Raw genomic sequence first — 18,990 nt, forward strand, 5'->3', positions numbered from 1 at the left:
GTTCTAAGTTCTAGGGAACTGATGACCACAGATGAGTCCCATAGTGCTCAGAGCCATTTGAACCAATACAATGAGGCAGACTTCACCAGAATAATCGAGTGATTTAATGGGTTATAACAGCATCACGCAACTGGAATACACCTTTTAATAACGAACAATTGGAGGTGATTATATTGCGATCACTGCAGACACTTCAGACAATGGGTGCAAATCAGAAGCGAGGTTAAATCCTTGGAACAGAACTGGGGGCGGCGCATGACGCAGCGGGTAAGCCGAGCCGCCTTTAGCTCTCTGGGAAGTGAAGCTGCCTACCAGAGCAGCAAGCTTTCTGCGTGTCCGCGCAGTTGTCCCCTCAAGTCCTCAGCGAACAATACGCTACACACCGCTGCTACTTGTCTTGGGGTAGACTTTTCCTGTATTTTGCGCAGCAATTACAGGTGAGTGGCTTAGTACTGACTTCACAGTGGTCGCTGTCTCGTTCTCATTTAATACCTTTGCAGATCATGCTCGTTGTTGGCTTAGGATGTTAGATGGGATTCAAAACACTTAACTGAAGTTCTAAACCACTTTATTATTATCGACATGCCATTTACCTCTGTAAGTTTCGATTACAGTCGGGCAAGTTAATTCGGCTCTCTTAGATGCGTAGACGATAAATAGAGGGGCAAGCTTTTATCACACAAGAATAGAGTTCTTAGCCGTATGTCCAAAGTATGTTTAATACCTCGCATTGCGTTTGGCGGGCGCTGGGCGTGATGATGATAAATTTACGTACGTGTTGTTTCCTTATTTAATTTGGTATTCAAAGATATTGAATAACCTCGCGGGATAAGTGCATAATTATCGAGTTTGTTTTAAGAAACCGTAACCGCCCTGTCTGTTTATTCGTGAAAACATTGGCAGTCACGAATGTGTCAGAATGCAAATTTAGAGTTACTCTCTTTCTCAGCTGTTGTCCGCAAACGTTCGTGCATTTCAGTGCTTAGAATAATGTACACGGTACAACGCTTGTGACACTGAATTTTATACAAAATTAGTGTCAAGATGCACGTTTTTTTAACCCATTATATTTCTTTCTCTACTGAGAGGTGGCGGTCTGCCCTGTTTTCTTTCTCGATATCTAACTTGGACTCCAGTAATCAGATGACTACAAGAGACGACGAGCTGATAAAAACCCCCGTCCAACCATTCAGATTTAGGTTTCCCATGTTTTCCCTAAATCCATTAAGGCGAAAGCTGAATACGGGACAGTACCTTGTCGAATACGAGTTTGTGCTCCGTGTCAGATAGCCTGGTTGTCGATGCGAAGCTAAACACAAACTTACTACACTTCCATCTTTTGAAACAGTAAATACTTCACCTACTACAGCACGTTTAGTTAGATATAGTTTCTAACTACATTTCTGATGTCAAAACACACAAACACATCCCTGAAAAATAACCAACTTGTGGCCTAAGACACAAGATAAAACATTTATGTTACTGCTCTATGTATCTTAACATTAACCCTTTCAATCGAACTGAATACGATCGTAAGTTTATCGAAAAAACAGTATGAGGGGGTGTGTCGAAGCTAATACAGACTTGAGAGGTCTGTATCTACCGTGATACGAGGGTCCAACGGATTGCAACGCATGGAGACGTGTGCTTGAGTGGAGAGTCAATTTTAGGGGACAAGCTTTCTGTCTGGCGTTTAAAGACGTTGTGTATAGATCATAAATATACTTATTTTAAGACTTAGATCCCCTTGAAGTCAATACGTTCCACGTGTTTTCAGTGGGAATAGTCCATTCGTCAAGTGCGATTCTGGAAATTGTGCGTAATCTCCATAATCTCTTTATTGGACTCAAAACTTATTAAGGACACAGATTTCGTTTGGTGTGAAGTTACGTGGACACCAAATCTTGTGAATTGCCAGGAATTCCTATATCACATCCATAAGTTATACCCGCTGCCAAAATAGCTTCGTGGGTAACTCAATTGTTTTTCATCCAATTACAACAGTTGACTTTCGTAATCCTCTACAGATGTTGCTTTACCCTTTGGATGCAATCAGAAAAAAAATTTTTTGTATGCGTAATCAAACATTCGCTAAACAAATGTACCCGGCTTCGCCGTTTTTAACGCAAGAACACCTGCTTGTTCCAACGGTGTTGACTGCTGTTTCGTTTCTGGCGTGAAAAGTTGGATCTGTTTTTCATCCATAGTAGCGAAATGGTGTACAACAATAGCTAGAGTCTCATTAAATTGACCAAAACATGTAGGGGAAACATTTTACTAGTATTGAACAAATGTGGCACCTAGTCGTTACAATTAATTCTTCTTGTAAAATGTGCCATATCCTTTCTACCGGTATGCTTACGGCGCCAGGTATTTCACAAACCACTAATTGCCAATCATCTCATACGAGATACTGCACTTTCGTGATGTTAACTGCGGTTTCGGGCTAGGAGCATCCTTAATAGGCGCTAATATCAAGAGTGGTAGGATCACGTTTCAGTTCAGCTGCACATTTCTTAAATGTTGAAAATGGAGGGGCAGGCCCATGACCCCTGACTAACTTTTAGATGCATTTCTGATGCCGGTAAAGTGTCCACACCAAATTATTTGTGATGGCGCTGTATTCCGCTTTATTCTTTTTGAACGAATCACATGTAACACGATCATTTTAAAAAGCCGTATAAACAAAACTATATCGCCGGCCAAATTAACGCTTTGCTTGCGTTATAGTGCAACATGTACAACATAATAGAAAAAAATAGTTCATCCATCGACTCCATCTCTACGCCAGGCCTACAATGTTTCAGTTTCCCCTCGTAAATGGTAGATTCTACGAATCTGTCTCACGCGTACTTAACATTTGGTCTGCTTCCACAGGCATACCCATCCGTCTAATTCTACGATAATCGAATTTGAATATCGATATCCGCTATATTGAATCTCAGTCGATTATGCCAGCGCAATGAAATATCAGTTTCCCTGGCGTCAGTTGTTTTACACGAATGACGTCTTTAAATCATGTGTTCCCGGCTCGTCCATATGATAAGAATATCCATATCCATATATTTGCAGTTTAACAAAGGAAGAATAATATTTCCTTATGGATGTTAGTGAATTCGTAAAGACATGGAAGGGGAAGAGACTTTTCAAGACGACACGTTTAAATTCCTTACCACACCAATTCGTAGTTTTGTTACACCCTTCTAGATCACTCGAGTTGTGAAAAAACACAGCGCGAAGTGATCATCGGTGGAACCTTATTGCATTCTAACGTTTTGGTTACTTGTAATGGCCAGAAAACTTCCGAATTACGTAAGACACATTCCTAATCCTGGGACAGAACTAGCGTACGTATTGTCACTAGCTATTTATAGAGTACCAGCGGCTTGGTACTAAAAAAGAGGGTGTGTATAACGATTAACAAATTAGCTAGCTACGGGAGACATAGGATTGTTGCGACGCATTTCGATTTTATCAGTTTGGAAACCATATCAGCACCTATGTATCTCTTTCGTATAATAAAGAAAAATGTGATTATCCTAAATTATGTAAAGGAAATGAATAACTTTCTGCTCTAATGTTTTCTCTTTCCCTGCACTCTACAGAAAAACGCTCTCGTCCATAATAACCAACATTCTAAAAGCAAGCAGTAACCTGACAACCCTACCGCAACTTAAACGCAATAAATCGTGTACCTGGGGCGAAAATCGATTGTGGAAACAGGAATTCGGCAGCGAAAACCGCATTTGTACAGTCGCTATTGGACAGTTTACATGAACAATCGGAACCTATTTCGAAAAATCGTTTTACGTGGAACTGATAGCGGGGGAAGGGGGGCGTGTAAAAGTAGTACATCAGAAGCTCTTATCTAAATGAAGCCCGAGAGATGAGCATGGTGGATCAGGAACCCCAGGTGCGTGTCACAGCTCAAAAACTATTAACTCCTTCCCTACGAATTAGGAATATTGATGCAGGACGTCATCAGTGTTCTCAGCACTATCCCCCTCAACTTCCCCAACCCCCCACCGCCCGCTCTCCACGACCCGTCCTAGTGAAGACTCCGGGAGAAATTACATCACATGAATACTTGGAGCAGAGTTTTCTCTCTCTCTCTCTCTCTCTCTCTCTCTCTCTTTCTCCCTCCCCTCCTCCACCCCTCTACGACAATGTCCAAAATGAACGAAAAGAGAGACTCAGTGGACCGTGGAAAACTAGAAAAGCGCTATATATTCAAACGGATCACATTTATGTCTTCGTGGACGTTGCGTGCCGTGGAACTTACTATCGACGTCAGGTAGACATGTGGCAGGGTTGCGTACTGCACGCAAGAGGCGCAAGCTGGAGAAGGTGATGCAATGTCGTATGAATACTGTAATTGCATTGAAATCGGTCTTTTAGCTGAGGTGGCTGGTACCATGAATCAGAATGGCCTTATCGAGCTACTGGACACCCAAATTTTGGCGTATACCAGGCAGCTTGTGGTGATCTTGATATTTCCGGTCCTGACTTTCTAGATGACAATAAGCTGAGCGAAAACAGCGGCTTCACGACTGGGGAACGTTCAAGTCACACATCTTGAGTGTTCCACGAAGTCCCCGGATTTGCACCCGACTGAAAATCTTTGGGGACCTCTGGAACAACTCGTCCAACGATAAAAATGTCACGTATGCAGTATAGTCTTACTGACCGGTTGGTGTAGAGGAAATGATTGATCATTGATTTCTTCTACATCCACAACGCTGTGTACTCCATGCCACGCAGCTCTCAAACACACGTGGAGGAAAGCTGTTTTTTCCTCTTGCGCGTATGTAGAACCCATAATCTCCAGAATGAGATTTTCACTCTGCAGCGGAGTGTGCGCTGATATGAAACTTCCTGGCAGATTAAAACTGTGTGCCCGACCGAGACTCGAACTCGGGACCTTTGCCTTTCGCGGGCAAGTGCTCTACCAACTGAGCTACCGAAGCACGACTCACGCCCGGTACTCACAGCTTCACTTCTGCCAGTACCTCGTCTCCTACCTTCCAAACTTTACAGAAGCTCTTCTGCAAGGAAGTATCAACCCATAATCTGTCTGTCTACATGGTAATTTTTCTTGTATTTGCGAAATGTTCCTGATGATTTTCGGAAGAGTTCCGTAGCCACTGCCACGGGCGCTTCTTCCATATTTCTTGCGTAATTTCTTAGTAATATTAAACAATAAAGAAATCCCAATCTCCTCAAAAAATGTTCAAATGTGTGTGAAATCTTATGGGACTTAACTGCCAAGGTCATCAGTCCCTAAGCTTACACACTACTTAACCTAAATTATCCTAAAGACAGACAGACACACACACACACACACACACACACACACACACACACACACACACACACACACACCCCCATGCCCGAGGGAGGACTCGAACCTCCGCCGGGACCAGCCGCACAGTCCATGACTGCAGCGCCAGTCTCCTCTTTTTTAACAAAATTTGAATTGGGAAAATAATTCTAGAAACCAACGTTGGGTCTTCCAAAATTTTCATAATCAGAAGATTTGTTCCTCACCGTCAGTAGACCCAATAGCGTAGAAACTGGATAATGCTGTTCCTTGCAGGTGCCTCACGGCGCAAGTAGACACTAAAGGAAAAGAGTAGGTCCACTGCTGCATGTCCACAGTCTCATCGTCGCTATTGAGAGCAGGCTCGCTTTGACATTACTATAAAACACAGCCAGAACATTTGACCGACAAGTAAGAGCTACAGCGAGCCACATAGCCGGCTGCTCCCAATTTTTTCATGCTATAAGCCTGCTTTCTGCCGGTTTTAACCTGAATTTGGAAGCAGAAGCCACTTACACGCACCTTGAGAGGGGAGCTGTATACGTCACAAGGCGAAAGTGCAACCTGTTACGACCTGCAGAGCTCGCCGTTATTTCTGCCTGTCAGTGAACGTAAACAAAGTAGTGTCATTCTATAACTAGCAGTTGTAACACATAGTATAATCCTACATTGTGTATGTGTTTTTCATTAATCAAACAGCTGCATATAGCATCGTCGGAACGGGTTACTGTTGTTCTAATAGCGTGTTTCCATGTCCACAGATGACGCTTACATGAAACTGGCTATCGAGACAATGGAAGAACTGGACTGGTGCTTGGATCAACTTGAAACTATTCAGACTCATCGCTCCGTATCTGACATGGCTTCACTGAAGGTAAGTACCTACTTCATCTCTTTCTTTTTCTTCATATACCCATATTTACACAGCAGATCAGTCGTGAATTATGTAGTCACTCTATCTACTTATCACCTTTCTTTGCTAAAAGTCGGAAAATAAACCTTGTCATTACCGACCACGTTAAAACTGTAGCGCTGATGTTTCAAACTAACAGTAAACTTCGCGATTTTAAATGCCAGTATCTAATCTTTCGGTTAGTATCAGGTCTTAACCCATCTCATAATAATCAGTGACAGGTGAAATTCTTTCTAAAACTTTAATGTAAAGGCTGTGAGTAGTCTGGACAACATTTGAAGCAGTGAAATATTCGGAGTCAGATAGCGCTTTAGGAAGGAAACTGCAATATAATGAATGTGTAGGAAATTAAATGACCGCTTCGACATGAACCTTTTTTTTCTGTTCGTAGCTTGCTTCTCTTTGCGTCTAAAGACTGATGTGCCGCCGATGACAAATTTTGATCTACATATGACACCTTTCACATTACCCATACAAACGAATACGTCCAGCGTATACATTGGAACGGTCGTTTTCCCCCTGCAACTACTTTTGTCGATGCTTTTCTGTACGATGGTATGGTATAACAACCAAGAAAGAGCGTTCGTCGCAGCACCCGTCGAGGAGTTTGTTATATTACCCATCCGTCACAAATGCGGATCTTAGTGACAAGGGATGCTCTCAGGTGAAATTAAACGAGAAGCTGTACTTACGTTGAGTAGTACGATGCAATGAGCATGCAGCAAAGTTTGAGGTCGGACATGAGTAACGGCTAACACTTCAGATCAGTGCCATCATAGCTGCACCAACACCATTCAGAGCAATTACTAACGGCCTACTCTTCTTCGAAATGATGTCTGGGAACCATAAAATCTCGAAATTTCAGGTTGCTTGTTTCTTTTTTTCCGTATGATTTCTGCTGTATATACGTCAACCTTCGTGCAATCTTAATTTGAAGTACAGACACATGTGGTATGGGAACTCCTCTATTAAATATTTTTACGCAGACGTCACCTGAAAACGAGCTTGGAAATTGATTCATCTGATGCTACTTCTCGCTTGCAGTAATCGATGATTTCCTTTAATGAACCTGTCTGCTTAAAAGCTGCGAGCATCACAATGTTTTCACAGGGAAGTTGGCTGGAAGTTACTTTCTATGTGTAAATGTTCTTTCTTGAATCGATCTGCATAATTCACTAGTTTCATCTTAAGCATGCAAAAATTATACGGGAACTTAAAATGTTGCTAACGAAAATCACACCAGTTGTATTTTCCTACCATTACTCTGCAATTAACTTAAACATTTGTTCTCTTCATACAACCGCTATATTTGTAGCTGTTTATTTATGACATGCGTAATTCGAGCTTTGGGACTTCAGTGTCAAGAACTGCAGAATATCATCTTTACCGATGGCAAACACAGCTCCGAAAGCTGGTTGTACAGCCTCTGCATACGCCTGCCTATCACAAATTACGTTGCCTCCAGGGAGTATGTACATAGATATGCCAGCCAGGGCACGCTGTTGGATACTGAATGATATTGTTCACTTACAGTCCTGATCGTATTCACTCAGTGTGCCACAGGTTTTAGTCCAATACCATAAAGGTTTGGAGACAAAATCGGAACTGAATTACACACTTTCAAAAGAAATATACTATTATGGCGATTGTCTTGTGAAAGAAAGACAGGTTTTGAGACTTAATAATATCTGTAAAATACCAAACAGGAGAAACACGTGCAATCGGAAATATTAGCATTTCTTCGCAGTAGTGATTGGATCTGCTCCCTGTCCATTACAATGTATTCTTCCGTCCTTGGCCTTAAATAGTGGTCGACATTACACCCCACCTCCCTCCGTTTCTAATAATAATAAACCCTTGGAAAAACCGATTGGCCCTGGATATGTGAACAGGCATAGTTTGGATTAACTATATTGTCGAGTGCAACATTAACAGTTTTTGTCTCAACATCAACAATGTTATCTATTCCTATTACCTACAGTGACTTCGAGTCATGCGTATGTGTAAAAGGTTTTCAAGCGTGTATTGTTCAGTACAGGAAAAATAACACCTACATTGAGGCCTACGTCTGCATGATGGTATTAGGACCGAGAACATGTTAGTGTGACACGTCTTTCTTGCACCCGACTACGTGTAGTTGAAATCTGCGCTATAGAGAGTACATACCACATTTAGCACAGCCTTATAAATATGAACGTACGTGCCGACAAATTTCAGAACAATCTCACTCGTCTTTTTAGGTTTGGAGAACTATTATTAATTCGAACATCCTGTCTATTTGACTTCAAGCGGCGTAAGTTCACGAAAAGCGGTATCGAGCCGTCTGTAACAGGTTCACTACACGTACGTAAACCCTGTGCTCGTCGAACGTCAGTGTGTCAGTGTTCACGAGACTGCGAAGAACGACAATGAACTGGAAGTTCCCCGTTACACTGTCGCTAGTTCTCTCCCGTCACGTGCCAGCCGATGCAATGCGTTGATTGTTTCCATCGCTGTGCTTGTTGCTCAGCTCTGTAAAAAATGTACGTATATAATATTTGGCCGGGAGTCCCCTTCTCGGTGGATCGGCCGAATGGTGTAAGGCTCCATTATTTGGCACCACTTCGGCGACTTGCGCATCGATGATGCTGATAACACACACATCCATTGCCGAGCGTCGAGCCCAGGGCCATGTGATCGCAAGTCAGATACTGTGATCACAAGACCACGTGCTGCTGACGCTCAGCTTTTTAACCTATTTGGAAATATGCAGAGATCAGCAAAAAAAGATTTGTAGTTATACTGTTAGTTTATAATTCGATCACAAACTGTTGTAAATACTACTTGCAATAGTACTAAAAAATCGCACGGAGTCAAAACAGTCACGTGTCTATGAGTTTACATGCACGCGAAACGGGCTGAAACTTTCTCATTTGCAATTTGTACGTTAAAATGACATTAAAATTGTGTGATGGGCCTGGACTTGAACTATAATCTTTGCATTGTACATGTTGCTCTGTATCATATTGTCGCCACACGGCCCGACGCAAAGCAGTCGGCTTCTCTACGGGCAAAGATCTGTGTTCAGTATCCCCGTTCAACAAGATTTTTGTTACCTGTAAAGAGATTTCATTTTTATTTTCAGTTTATATGATAACAGAAACATAACTGCAAGGAATGATGCAGTTCATCCGCAGCTACTGGTACTTTTCAGTTGACTTAATACTGAGGCGGCTTTAAGAGCTCGCTGAACTATTGTCGTGAGCCTTGTGATTGGTACAAGACGGATTACCGTTAGATACCTAAAAAATTAAGTAGAAGGGCAAGTCGGCCCTTTTCGTTCATTTCCGTTTCATTATTTTAGTGAACAACAAAAAAAAATGGTTCAAATGGCTCTGAGCACTATGGGACTCAACTGCTGTGGTCATCAGTCCCCTAGAACATAGAACTACTTAAACCTAACTAACCTAAGGACATCACACACATCCATGCCCGAAGCAGGATTCGAACCTGCGACCGTAGCAGTCGCACGGTTCCGGACTGCGCGCCTAGAACCGCGAAACCACCGCGGCCGGCGAACAACAACAGCATGAAATTTGAACAGTGGTTTCAGTGAACTATCTATACGCATTTTGCAGCTTCACTTATAGTCGTAAATACAAGATCATATTAATTACGCCATCGCTTGAAGGAAGGATGTAAGCAATAATCTCTGGATGCAGTGAGGATAAAATGTCTCTGGTGAATCACGAAGACAACGAAAGAAATCGTCAGAGCCTTTCCACATTTCCAATCTCCATTGCGTTTCCAAAAACACTCTGGCACAATCAAATACAACCTGTTTCGTTTGTGGAGACGAATGTTGCACATGATGTTCCTATTTAAACATTTACGCATGATAAAGCTGTCCATCCTAGATTTTGTGTACAAGTAGGGCTCCGATGTATGTTCCCCGGAAACTTTGCGTTCCCCATAAGCCCTGCAGGGCTTTAGCGAAACTGCCGACTATAGAATGTTCGGTACTTCAGCGGAAGAAATTGTATTAATAAAAATAATTATTTCTAGCAGCTGGAAACGAGAATGTTACGTGATTTATGCGAAAACATTAAATACATCTTTTTTCGCTGTTATTAAAAGCCAGTTCACCAGAAAGTAGATAATATGAATGACTTAAATTCAGCGAGCGAAGGACGTTGGAAAAACGGGTAAATCGTTTTCTAATTCTGCTGAGTAACTTACAGACTATATGGCAGAAAGAATTAATAATGAGTCATATGGTGTGGATTGTAGTTGGGAAAAAGACAAAAATTGGTGCTAACCTGTGAACACAGTATTAGCAGATGCTCGTAGCAGTTGGCGGAAAGTGCGCTGTTTTGGAATCTGATTCACTACAGATACAGGGTGACAATTATTGAACTATATGAAAAGAAGGTAAATTAGTTACAAACTACGGCCTGCATAAGCTTTACTGATCATTTAAACGTCACTACAGATATTTGGATTTAGGTTACGACATGTTCGATATGTCTGCCATCATTTGCGACGATGTGGCGCAGACGAAAAGCGAAATTCTGCAAGACCCGCTGAAGTGTCGGAACGTCAATGCTGTCGATGACCTCCTGAATGTCTGTTTTCAGCTCAGCAAAGGTTTTGGGATTATTGCTGTACACCTTGTCTTTAACACAGCCCCACAAAAAGGAGTCGCATTTCTTCATATCCGGAGAATATGGCGCCCAATCGAGGCCCATGTCAGTGGCCTGTGGGTACCCCAGGCCAGAATACGGTCCCCAAAGTGCTCCTGCAGGACATCAAACACTCCCCTGCTTCGATGGGGTCGAGCTCCGTCTTGCACAGACCACATCTTGTGGGAATCAGGGTCACTTTGGGTGATGGGGATGAAATCATCATCCAAAACCTTCAAGTACAGCTCGTTAGTCACCGTACCATCAAACTAATATCGCACCGATTATTCCGTGACTGGGCATTGCACACCTCGCAGCTACCCGTTGAGGGTGAAGAGACTTCTCGATTGGGAAATGCGGATTCTCAGTCCCCGAAATCCGCCAATCTTGCTTGTTGGCGAATCCATCAAAATGAAAGTGGGCTTCGTCGCTAAACCAAACCAGCATACGTATACTAATTCCCATCATGCCCCACGGCCAGCCGTGCAGTTTGGACGTCCTAACACAAACCGTTCAGAAGTTATGACGATTTTATTTCACATAGTTCAATAATTGTCACCCTGTAAGTACAACATTCATAAAATAGTTTTTGACACTTCCGCAACGCCAACATTAAATATCAGTATGACATAGTGACGAGTTTTCAGGGAACTAAGAACAGCATCACGCGAGATATAACACACACTATGTAAATTTATACTTCAACGGTAGCATTCTACTCTAATACTTACCGTGATTAAGACCGTTGTTGACGGCAACTCCCAACTATCCACTCAAGACAACGAAAAATTTATAAAGTTAATAAATTAGCTTACAGGATGTTTTAAAACACTTTTAATGGGAGCAGGCTTATTTGTTACCTGGAATGGAACCGTGCAGCCGGCCGAAGTGGCCGTGCGGTTCTGGGCGCTGCAGTCCGGAACCGCGAGACCGCTACGGTCGCAGGTTCAAATCCTGCCTCGGGCATGGATGTGTGTGATGTCGTTAGGTTAGTTAGGTTTAACTAGTTCTAAGTTCTAGGGGACTAATGACCTAAGCAGTTGAGTCCCATAGTGCTCAGAGCCATTTGTGCAACCGTGCAAGGTGTGAGTTTTCATAATGTATTTGATATCTCCCTGCGATGATGGTCTTTGTTCCATTAAGAGTTATCACTGTGTCGTGTTGACATGAATCGGTACTACATATCGGTGCCGCGGAACTACTAAAACAAATGATTTTCTTATATATGCACGAACGCTCTGGTAACGCTGTTTTCTCAGGCTCACATTCACTTGTACTATCTGAAATAGGATTCGCAGTAAAATTATCTAAATGTAAACCACTACAAGATTTACATCGTCGCCGTCGCCGTCGTCGTCGTCGTCGTCGTCGTCGTCGTCGTCCATCATCGTCGTCGTCGCCGTCGCCGTCGTCATTGTCATCATCTTGTAGTGCGACGTAGCATAAATAGCACAGAAACATCGTTCACTATCCCGAAGAAACTCACTTTGACGCACCGATGGAGGCCACGCAGTAGTTACGGTAGTGGTCTTGTATGCTGGACTAACAGAATTTAAATCACCGATCGGCAGTCCAAACATAGGCTTTCTGTGATTTCCCCTACATTGTCTGATGTGAACACTGGACTGATCACTGTCTCAGGAACGCGGCCGTATACTTCCTGTATCCTCGTTACATCCGGGCTACTGATCCGTCTCTAACGACCTCGAGTCGACGAGACCTGAAACAAACCGTTCTTTAGTTCGTCAGATGTGGCGACATCTCTGCCTTAGCACTCGCCAAGTGCGGGATACTTAAGAGTACTGCAACAGTGAAGCTCTCAACGAAATTAATGTCGACTGTTAAGAAGTATCAGGTACCACGCAGCGGACGCACATGGTCCGTAGCGCCTAGAACCAAAGTGTGGGTGAAATTAAGTGATCAAGGAAATAAATGTGCTGCATGCACCTTATTGATGTTCGTTATGCGTACTACATATATAATAGATGTCGGAATACACGTTGCATCATCGGATGTGTCTGGGAAACCAGTCAAATGGTTTGTGATTCAGTGAAACAGGTCGTTACGCGGACGACAACCACCAGTATCGTGCCATTCTGCTTTAGCAAGCAGGTAAAATCAGTCTGGCTGGACACCAGTGGTTCTCACGTGTCCATGCATGAGCGTATTTCATTGTATCTTCAAAAGATGCGATTGTTTCCCAAATACCTCTCAGAATGGAATGTGTATTCCGAAATCGATCATGTACGAGGGGACTCCAGAAAATAAGTTCCACGCTAACAGTACGGTGCAACAAGAGTGGCGCATTGCCAGAAGAAAGTACATGTTCCCGGTTTCCTGCAGAGACAGGTTTGCTGCGATGCAGATAACGGGTACGTCACAGTGTGGGATGGAAACGTAATCCGAACTTGAACACGGGATAAGATTCTTGTGTGCCAAACGTCTAATTTGCTCACAGGTTCGCCGTGAAATTCTCACGGAAATGGATCAAATGCAATGTCGCGTCCAAGTGTATTGCTGTGGTGCCAAGATTTTGGCCAAGGGCGCACAGGCTTAGGGGATGCTGATCTGGGAGGAAGGCCATCGACATCGACAGCAGACAATATCTAGGCAATCTAGGAACTGATTCGCAGCGATCGCTGATTTTTGCAACGATGCAGACGTTCACACATCGGTCCTCGAATGGCTCGTTGATGAAGGAGGCGATTTCTGTCGTCGATGAATTGGATGACTGAAGGAACATTCCGACGGTTTACTGTTATGTAACAGCGTCACTTTGAAGGACAAAGCTGAATTCAGTAAAAGTTAATTGCCCTGCCAAAATAATACGCAGCTTACTTTTTGAAATTCCCTCGTATGTTGCGTGAATGATCAACACCAATAATGTGCAGCCTATCTTTCACATTGTGAACTAGATTGCGGCTTTGCGCCTCGGAGATACCATCGTCGAAACGATGGAGAGACTAAACTATGTTATGTGTGTTAAAACCATAACACATGTATGTCATTGGAGACTAACCAACGAAACTGCCGATGAGTTGTGTTCATTTGTTTAGCTACGAAATCTGATGATCGTCTTTATACAGATAAACGTAGACTTACCGTACAGTTTAGCACACATTTGCTGCACGGCGGCCCTTCCCCTCTACCCCTTCCATTTCCACCGTTCCACCGGCACATTCTCCACCAGTTACATCCTCTCTCTCTCTCTCTCTCTCTCTCTCTCTCTCTCTCGTTTCCTTCTCGCTTGTCAGGGCGTCCTTTGGCTCTTGTATATGCGTGGGCTGTTTGTCTGGGGCGCATAGCGAGCACTTGATATTAGAGCGGAGATGAGCACGGCGTGCGAATTGAAGTGCGCGCCCGAGGTCTTTGCGCATGCGCGGACGCACACGACGGCGTTCCGCCTGCGGGGGCGGAGGAGGCAGTCATCGTGCAGCCTGCACCATTCCCATTCTGCTTTTATGCGCGCTGTGCCGTTTTCAGCGGGATGCAGTTCGCGCTCTCGTAGTTATTGTCACTATCACTAGCATATGGGACCTGCGTTTGTTGCCTTCTCGTGGTATTCTTTGCCTCTCTGCGAGTTCCTTTTGTAAAGTGGCTGGAGGTATAGGCGTACACAGGATAAAACAGGGCAGAGTAGAGATGACTGGATAATAAAGAAAAATGGTTCCATCTCAGTCTAGTAATTAGGTGTCGAAGCCGGTCGGCGATCTCTCACGTGATGTTCGAATGGGGGGATACGACCCCTGCGTTTCATGAAATGTCGTGTAAGGTCTCATTAATCACCCTACCCAAATTCCGCAACTTGCCCTTCGGCTATAAGAGCGCGGACATACATATTAGGGCAGACGAGTTCCCTGCGCTTAGGAGCACGGCGATGCGTGAGAAAGTTTTGATTCTCTCTACTCGTGATGTTTTCATATTTGTATGTGACTTGGGAATAATACAGACTTTTACGATCGGCTAAATAGTGTCTAATATCGTTCCGGTCCACAAGTTGACAAGTAAACTTCGGAAAGACAAAAGTGTTCAACCATAATAAAATTAAACGTTATCGTTTGCTTAAAAAAGTCTTCTGAATAAAATTACGCACAATTGAAGCTCGTTAGTAACCAGTAGTTTAGGAGCGTAGCATTGTAAGCTAAAGAGCATTATTACATGTTGTTACCAAATTCACAAAAATGTAAATTATTGTTTTATACAGCCTAACTGACAAAGTCAACGAAAAATCAAATAATGTACGTTAAAAGGAAAAAAAAGTATGCAATTCACATTGTTCTGTTTAAACTCTTTTTCGTCATCCTTCTGCAAGTTACAGTACTTAAGATGATAAGTTACCTTTCTGCAATTTTTTAAATACAAATTTGATGGGACTCTTTTAGTGCATCGTTGCTACAGACCTACGATATGGATTACCGCTGTGTTGTGGGGGTAGCTGTAGAGAAGAAATCGCAGGTCTGGTGCTGGATGCGGATTTCGGCTGTTGAATAGGTAAAAGTTGCGGAAGGCGTATAGATCGGTTTCAATCCTTGGAGAGGAGAGAGAGAGAGAGAGAGAGAGAGAGAGAGAGAGAATGAATCAGTCAACTGTGCTCGAAAAGATTCAGCGTGTTCCGGAACTCGGTATCTGGTAATATACTGTAAAAATACTAGGAGATGGAAACAATGTTAATGTGAATATAGGCTTCCTGTACGGAAGGAATATGTTGCGGAAATCCCGACTAGTCTGAACTGGTGAAGTATCGAAGGGAGATGCGAGTATTCATTTTAAAAATTTCCTGAAAAATTTCAGGAACCGGCTTTCGGTCAGTGATGGGAGGATATGATGTGATCCCGCTCATCCTGCTGACGTATGATACGAGATTACCTTAAATATAGAATGTACCGAAGTGACTTGTGTAAGTAGTAATTATTTACACAGTCCAAATTGGGTAGAGGGACAGTAGGTGAGAGTGGAAACAACCCTCTGCCACGCTTTAGCAATCTGCACAGTTTCTAATGTGTTAATAAGATTTGAGACGTTTTTCAGTTGGAGACGACCTTTCACAAACATTAATAACGTCAAAGACAATAGCTGCTCAGTTAAGGCAACGTCGAGTCCTTACGTGGTAGGACGGTGATGAAACGTTGATTGCAAATGTCTATCGAACTTTGTTCCGTTCTGTAATAGTCGTGTGCTTTACAGCCAAGTCTAAGTTACTGGGATTATTGTGTAGCATGTCTCAAATACTGAGAGATAAATGATGTCGACGACTTCTTTTTCATTCCGTACTGAGAAAGGCTGCACTTTTTCGCCTGGTGTCTTGCACCTGACACACCGCGCGAAGGGGCGCAGCGGTAAGAATGGTCTTTATGAAAAGGACATAGCTGATCTTCTTCCCCGTCCGAGATAGTGCCTCATCAGCAACGATCTCGTCGTCGACGAGACGTTAAACAGTAATTTGTTACGTGAAATGTCATAAAGTCTGTGATATTCAAATACCTCTTTAGCCACATACGGAAAACATAGCGTTGGTTTCATTGCATACCTTTTGTGCTACCCAACCCTGTGGGAGAGTCTCACGACATTGCAGTTACGCTATGGGAGTCGACTCTAAAATATCAAATTCCAGTCGCAATGAAGAAACAAATAGTCGTCACCATAATGTTGCCAGCAGCCAGAACAGATATGTCAGCGTAAGTTCTAAATTCTTCAACACTGCACTCTTCTTCTGTATTAGATCGAGCATCTTTTGTCAGTGTGTTATGGAGATGAGAACGTACGTCAAGCTGTTGGTGGAGATTGTCCGTCGGACGCAGCATTGTTCTCTTCGATACATCCGTACCTTTTCTGAGAATCGTCCTTAACGGAACAGTTACAGGGTTAAATTACATTATGCTACAGGAAAGTAGCACTATTTGTACGAGGGGTGTTCGAAAAGTAATGTAATATATTTTTTTCTCGGCCAATTTTGCTTGAAAAAATGCGGAATTTGTTGTGGAGCATCGTGGAATATTCCCGCTTCAGCCCCTATAGTTCCATGAAGTTCCGACAGGTGGCGGCGCTATACGTTGCGTTCAAAATGGCGTCTGTAATAGAGGTGCGGCCGGCCGCGGTGGTCTAGCGGTTCTAGGCGCGCAGTCCGGAACCGCGCGACTGCTACGGTCGCAGGTTCGAATCCTGCCTCGGGCATGGATGTGTGTGATGTCCTTAGGTTAGTTAGGTTTAAGTAGTTCTAAGTTCTAGGGGACTGATGACCACAGTAGTTAAGTCCCATAGTGCTCAGAGCCAATAGAGGTGCGTTCCTAGTAGAGAGCCATCATTGAGTTTCCTTTAGCTTAAAACCAGAGTATCGCAGATATTCGTAGGCGCCTGCACAATGTCTACGGAGACGTGGCAGTGAACAAGAGCTAGACGAGTTGTTCGGTGAGGCGTCTGTCATTGTCGTAATAAGGTCCCGTTAATATTTCCCATCTCCTGTGTACCCACCGGCCGCACTCAGCTGTGACTCGTGTAAGATTGGAACGTGCGCATACTCTCATTCATGCTGATCGACGTATCACAAACAAACACACCGCAGCACAACTGGACGTGTATGTTGGTAACGTTGGCACACTTCCGGCAAGACTTGGCTTTGACGTCGACTAGTAGAGTGGTACCGGGCGGGCATATAGGTCCTCTCAGTAAGGTGGGGTAAGGCTGTCGCACTGAACGGAGATTATGTTGAAAAATAGGGTTTTGTAGTCAAAAGACTGGGTAATGCTATCATGCACTGGAATCCTGAATGAAACCAAACTACTTTCAGAAAAAAAGTGTTGCATTATTTATTGAACACCCCTCGTAGGTCTAGTTAGCCTCAGGTTGTGGTTAGACACCCTATTCCTTTTCCTGCCCTGTTTTGTGAAATTCTGTATTCGTGTTACCGAGCAAACTGATGCAGTGTGAAGAGATGGTTTTGTCCACAAATTTCTAAGAAGCACTTCTCAAAAATAATTTTGGGGAGCTCGCAGGATTACGACTGATTCTGTAAGATTTTGCCCCGGTTACGGACGATTGTTCCGACCAGATCGCGCTACCTGCAAGCTACATTGCGTTATCTCTTGAAAAAACGCTGCCCAGTTAACGTGCCACGACAACAAGCACCTTTTCATTGGCGAAGTGTGACATCGTCCTCTGCGTATTTACCAGGAGCGAGCAGTGCCGTAGCTGTTGGGGCAAGTGATAATGCTGCTGCTTAAGGATCCTTTATTGTGTGATTATATGATAGCGGAACAAACACTGGTAGCAGTTACTTCTGTAAAATATCTGGGAGTATGCGTGCGGAACGATTTGAAGTGGAACGATCATATAAAATTAATTGCTGGTAAGGCGGGTACCAGATTGAGATTCATTGGGAGAGTCCTTAGAAAATGTAGTCCATCAACAAAGGAGGTGGCTTACAAAACACTCGTTCGACCTATACTTGAGTATTGCTCATCAGTGTGGGATCCGTACCAGGTCTGGTTGACAGAGGAGATAGAGAAGATCCAAAGAAGAGCGGCGCGTTTCGTCACAGGGTTATTTGGTAACCGTGATAGCGTTACGGAGATGTTTAACAAACTCAAGTGGCAGACTCTGCAAGAGAGGCGCTCTGCATCGCGGTGTAGCTTGCTCGCCAGGTTTCGAGAGGGTGCGTTTCTAGATGAGGTATCGAATATATTGCTTCCCCCTACTTATACCTCCCGAGGAGATCACGAATGTAAAATTAGAGAGGAAAGGAAGTCTGCGCTTCAATTTTCAGCGGTAAAATAAACGAAGTAATTCTCATTTGTGTCTTAACTGAAGGGGGGTAAAGAACTCCTACAGACTTCAGATGTACGGACATGTGAAGCTCGAAATAGCCTTACTCGCACTAAAGCCGTAACGCATAAAATATTGAGGCAACGGGAAAGGAAGTTTTCCTTTTATAAGTAGAAAATAACTTTTTGTAGTCTTTAGGACGGCTCTTATGATTGAGACGTTGAACTCATTTCAAGGAAGAGACTGGTTTGAATCATATGATTTCATTTGTATATAATGGCAGAATGAAAACTTCAGCCCGCGAAGATATACTGAATATTTTGGTTCAAAAAGGTCGT

The 18,990-nt window shown here is 43.3% G+C and overlaps 1 protein-coding gene across 2 annotated transcripts in view; it reads left to right on the top strand.

Moving 5' to 3' along the window:
- The window catches only part of LOC124556842 (cAMP-specific 3',5'-cyclic phosphodiesterase-like), a 931,691-nt gene that overhangs the window by 651,947 nt on the left and 260,754 nt on the right, over positions 1-18,990 (top strand). For both annotated transcript variants that reach the window (XM_047130860.1, XM_047130861.1), the window contains one exon: positions 6,082-6,194. In XM_047130860.1, the coding sequence (XP_046986816.1) occupies positions 6,082-6,194 (113 nt within the window). The remainder of the gene's footprint in view (positions 1-6,081; positions 6,195-18,990) is intronic.

This window comes from Schistocerca americana, chromosome X (genome assembly GCF_021461395.2).
Source record: "Schistocerca americana isolate TAMUIC-IGC-003095 chromosome X, iqSchAmer2.1, whole genome shotgun sequence".
NCBI lineage: Eukaryota > Metazoa > Arthropoda > Insecta > Orthoptera > Acrididae > Schistocerca > Schistocerca americana.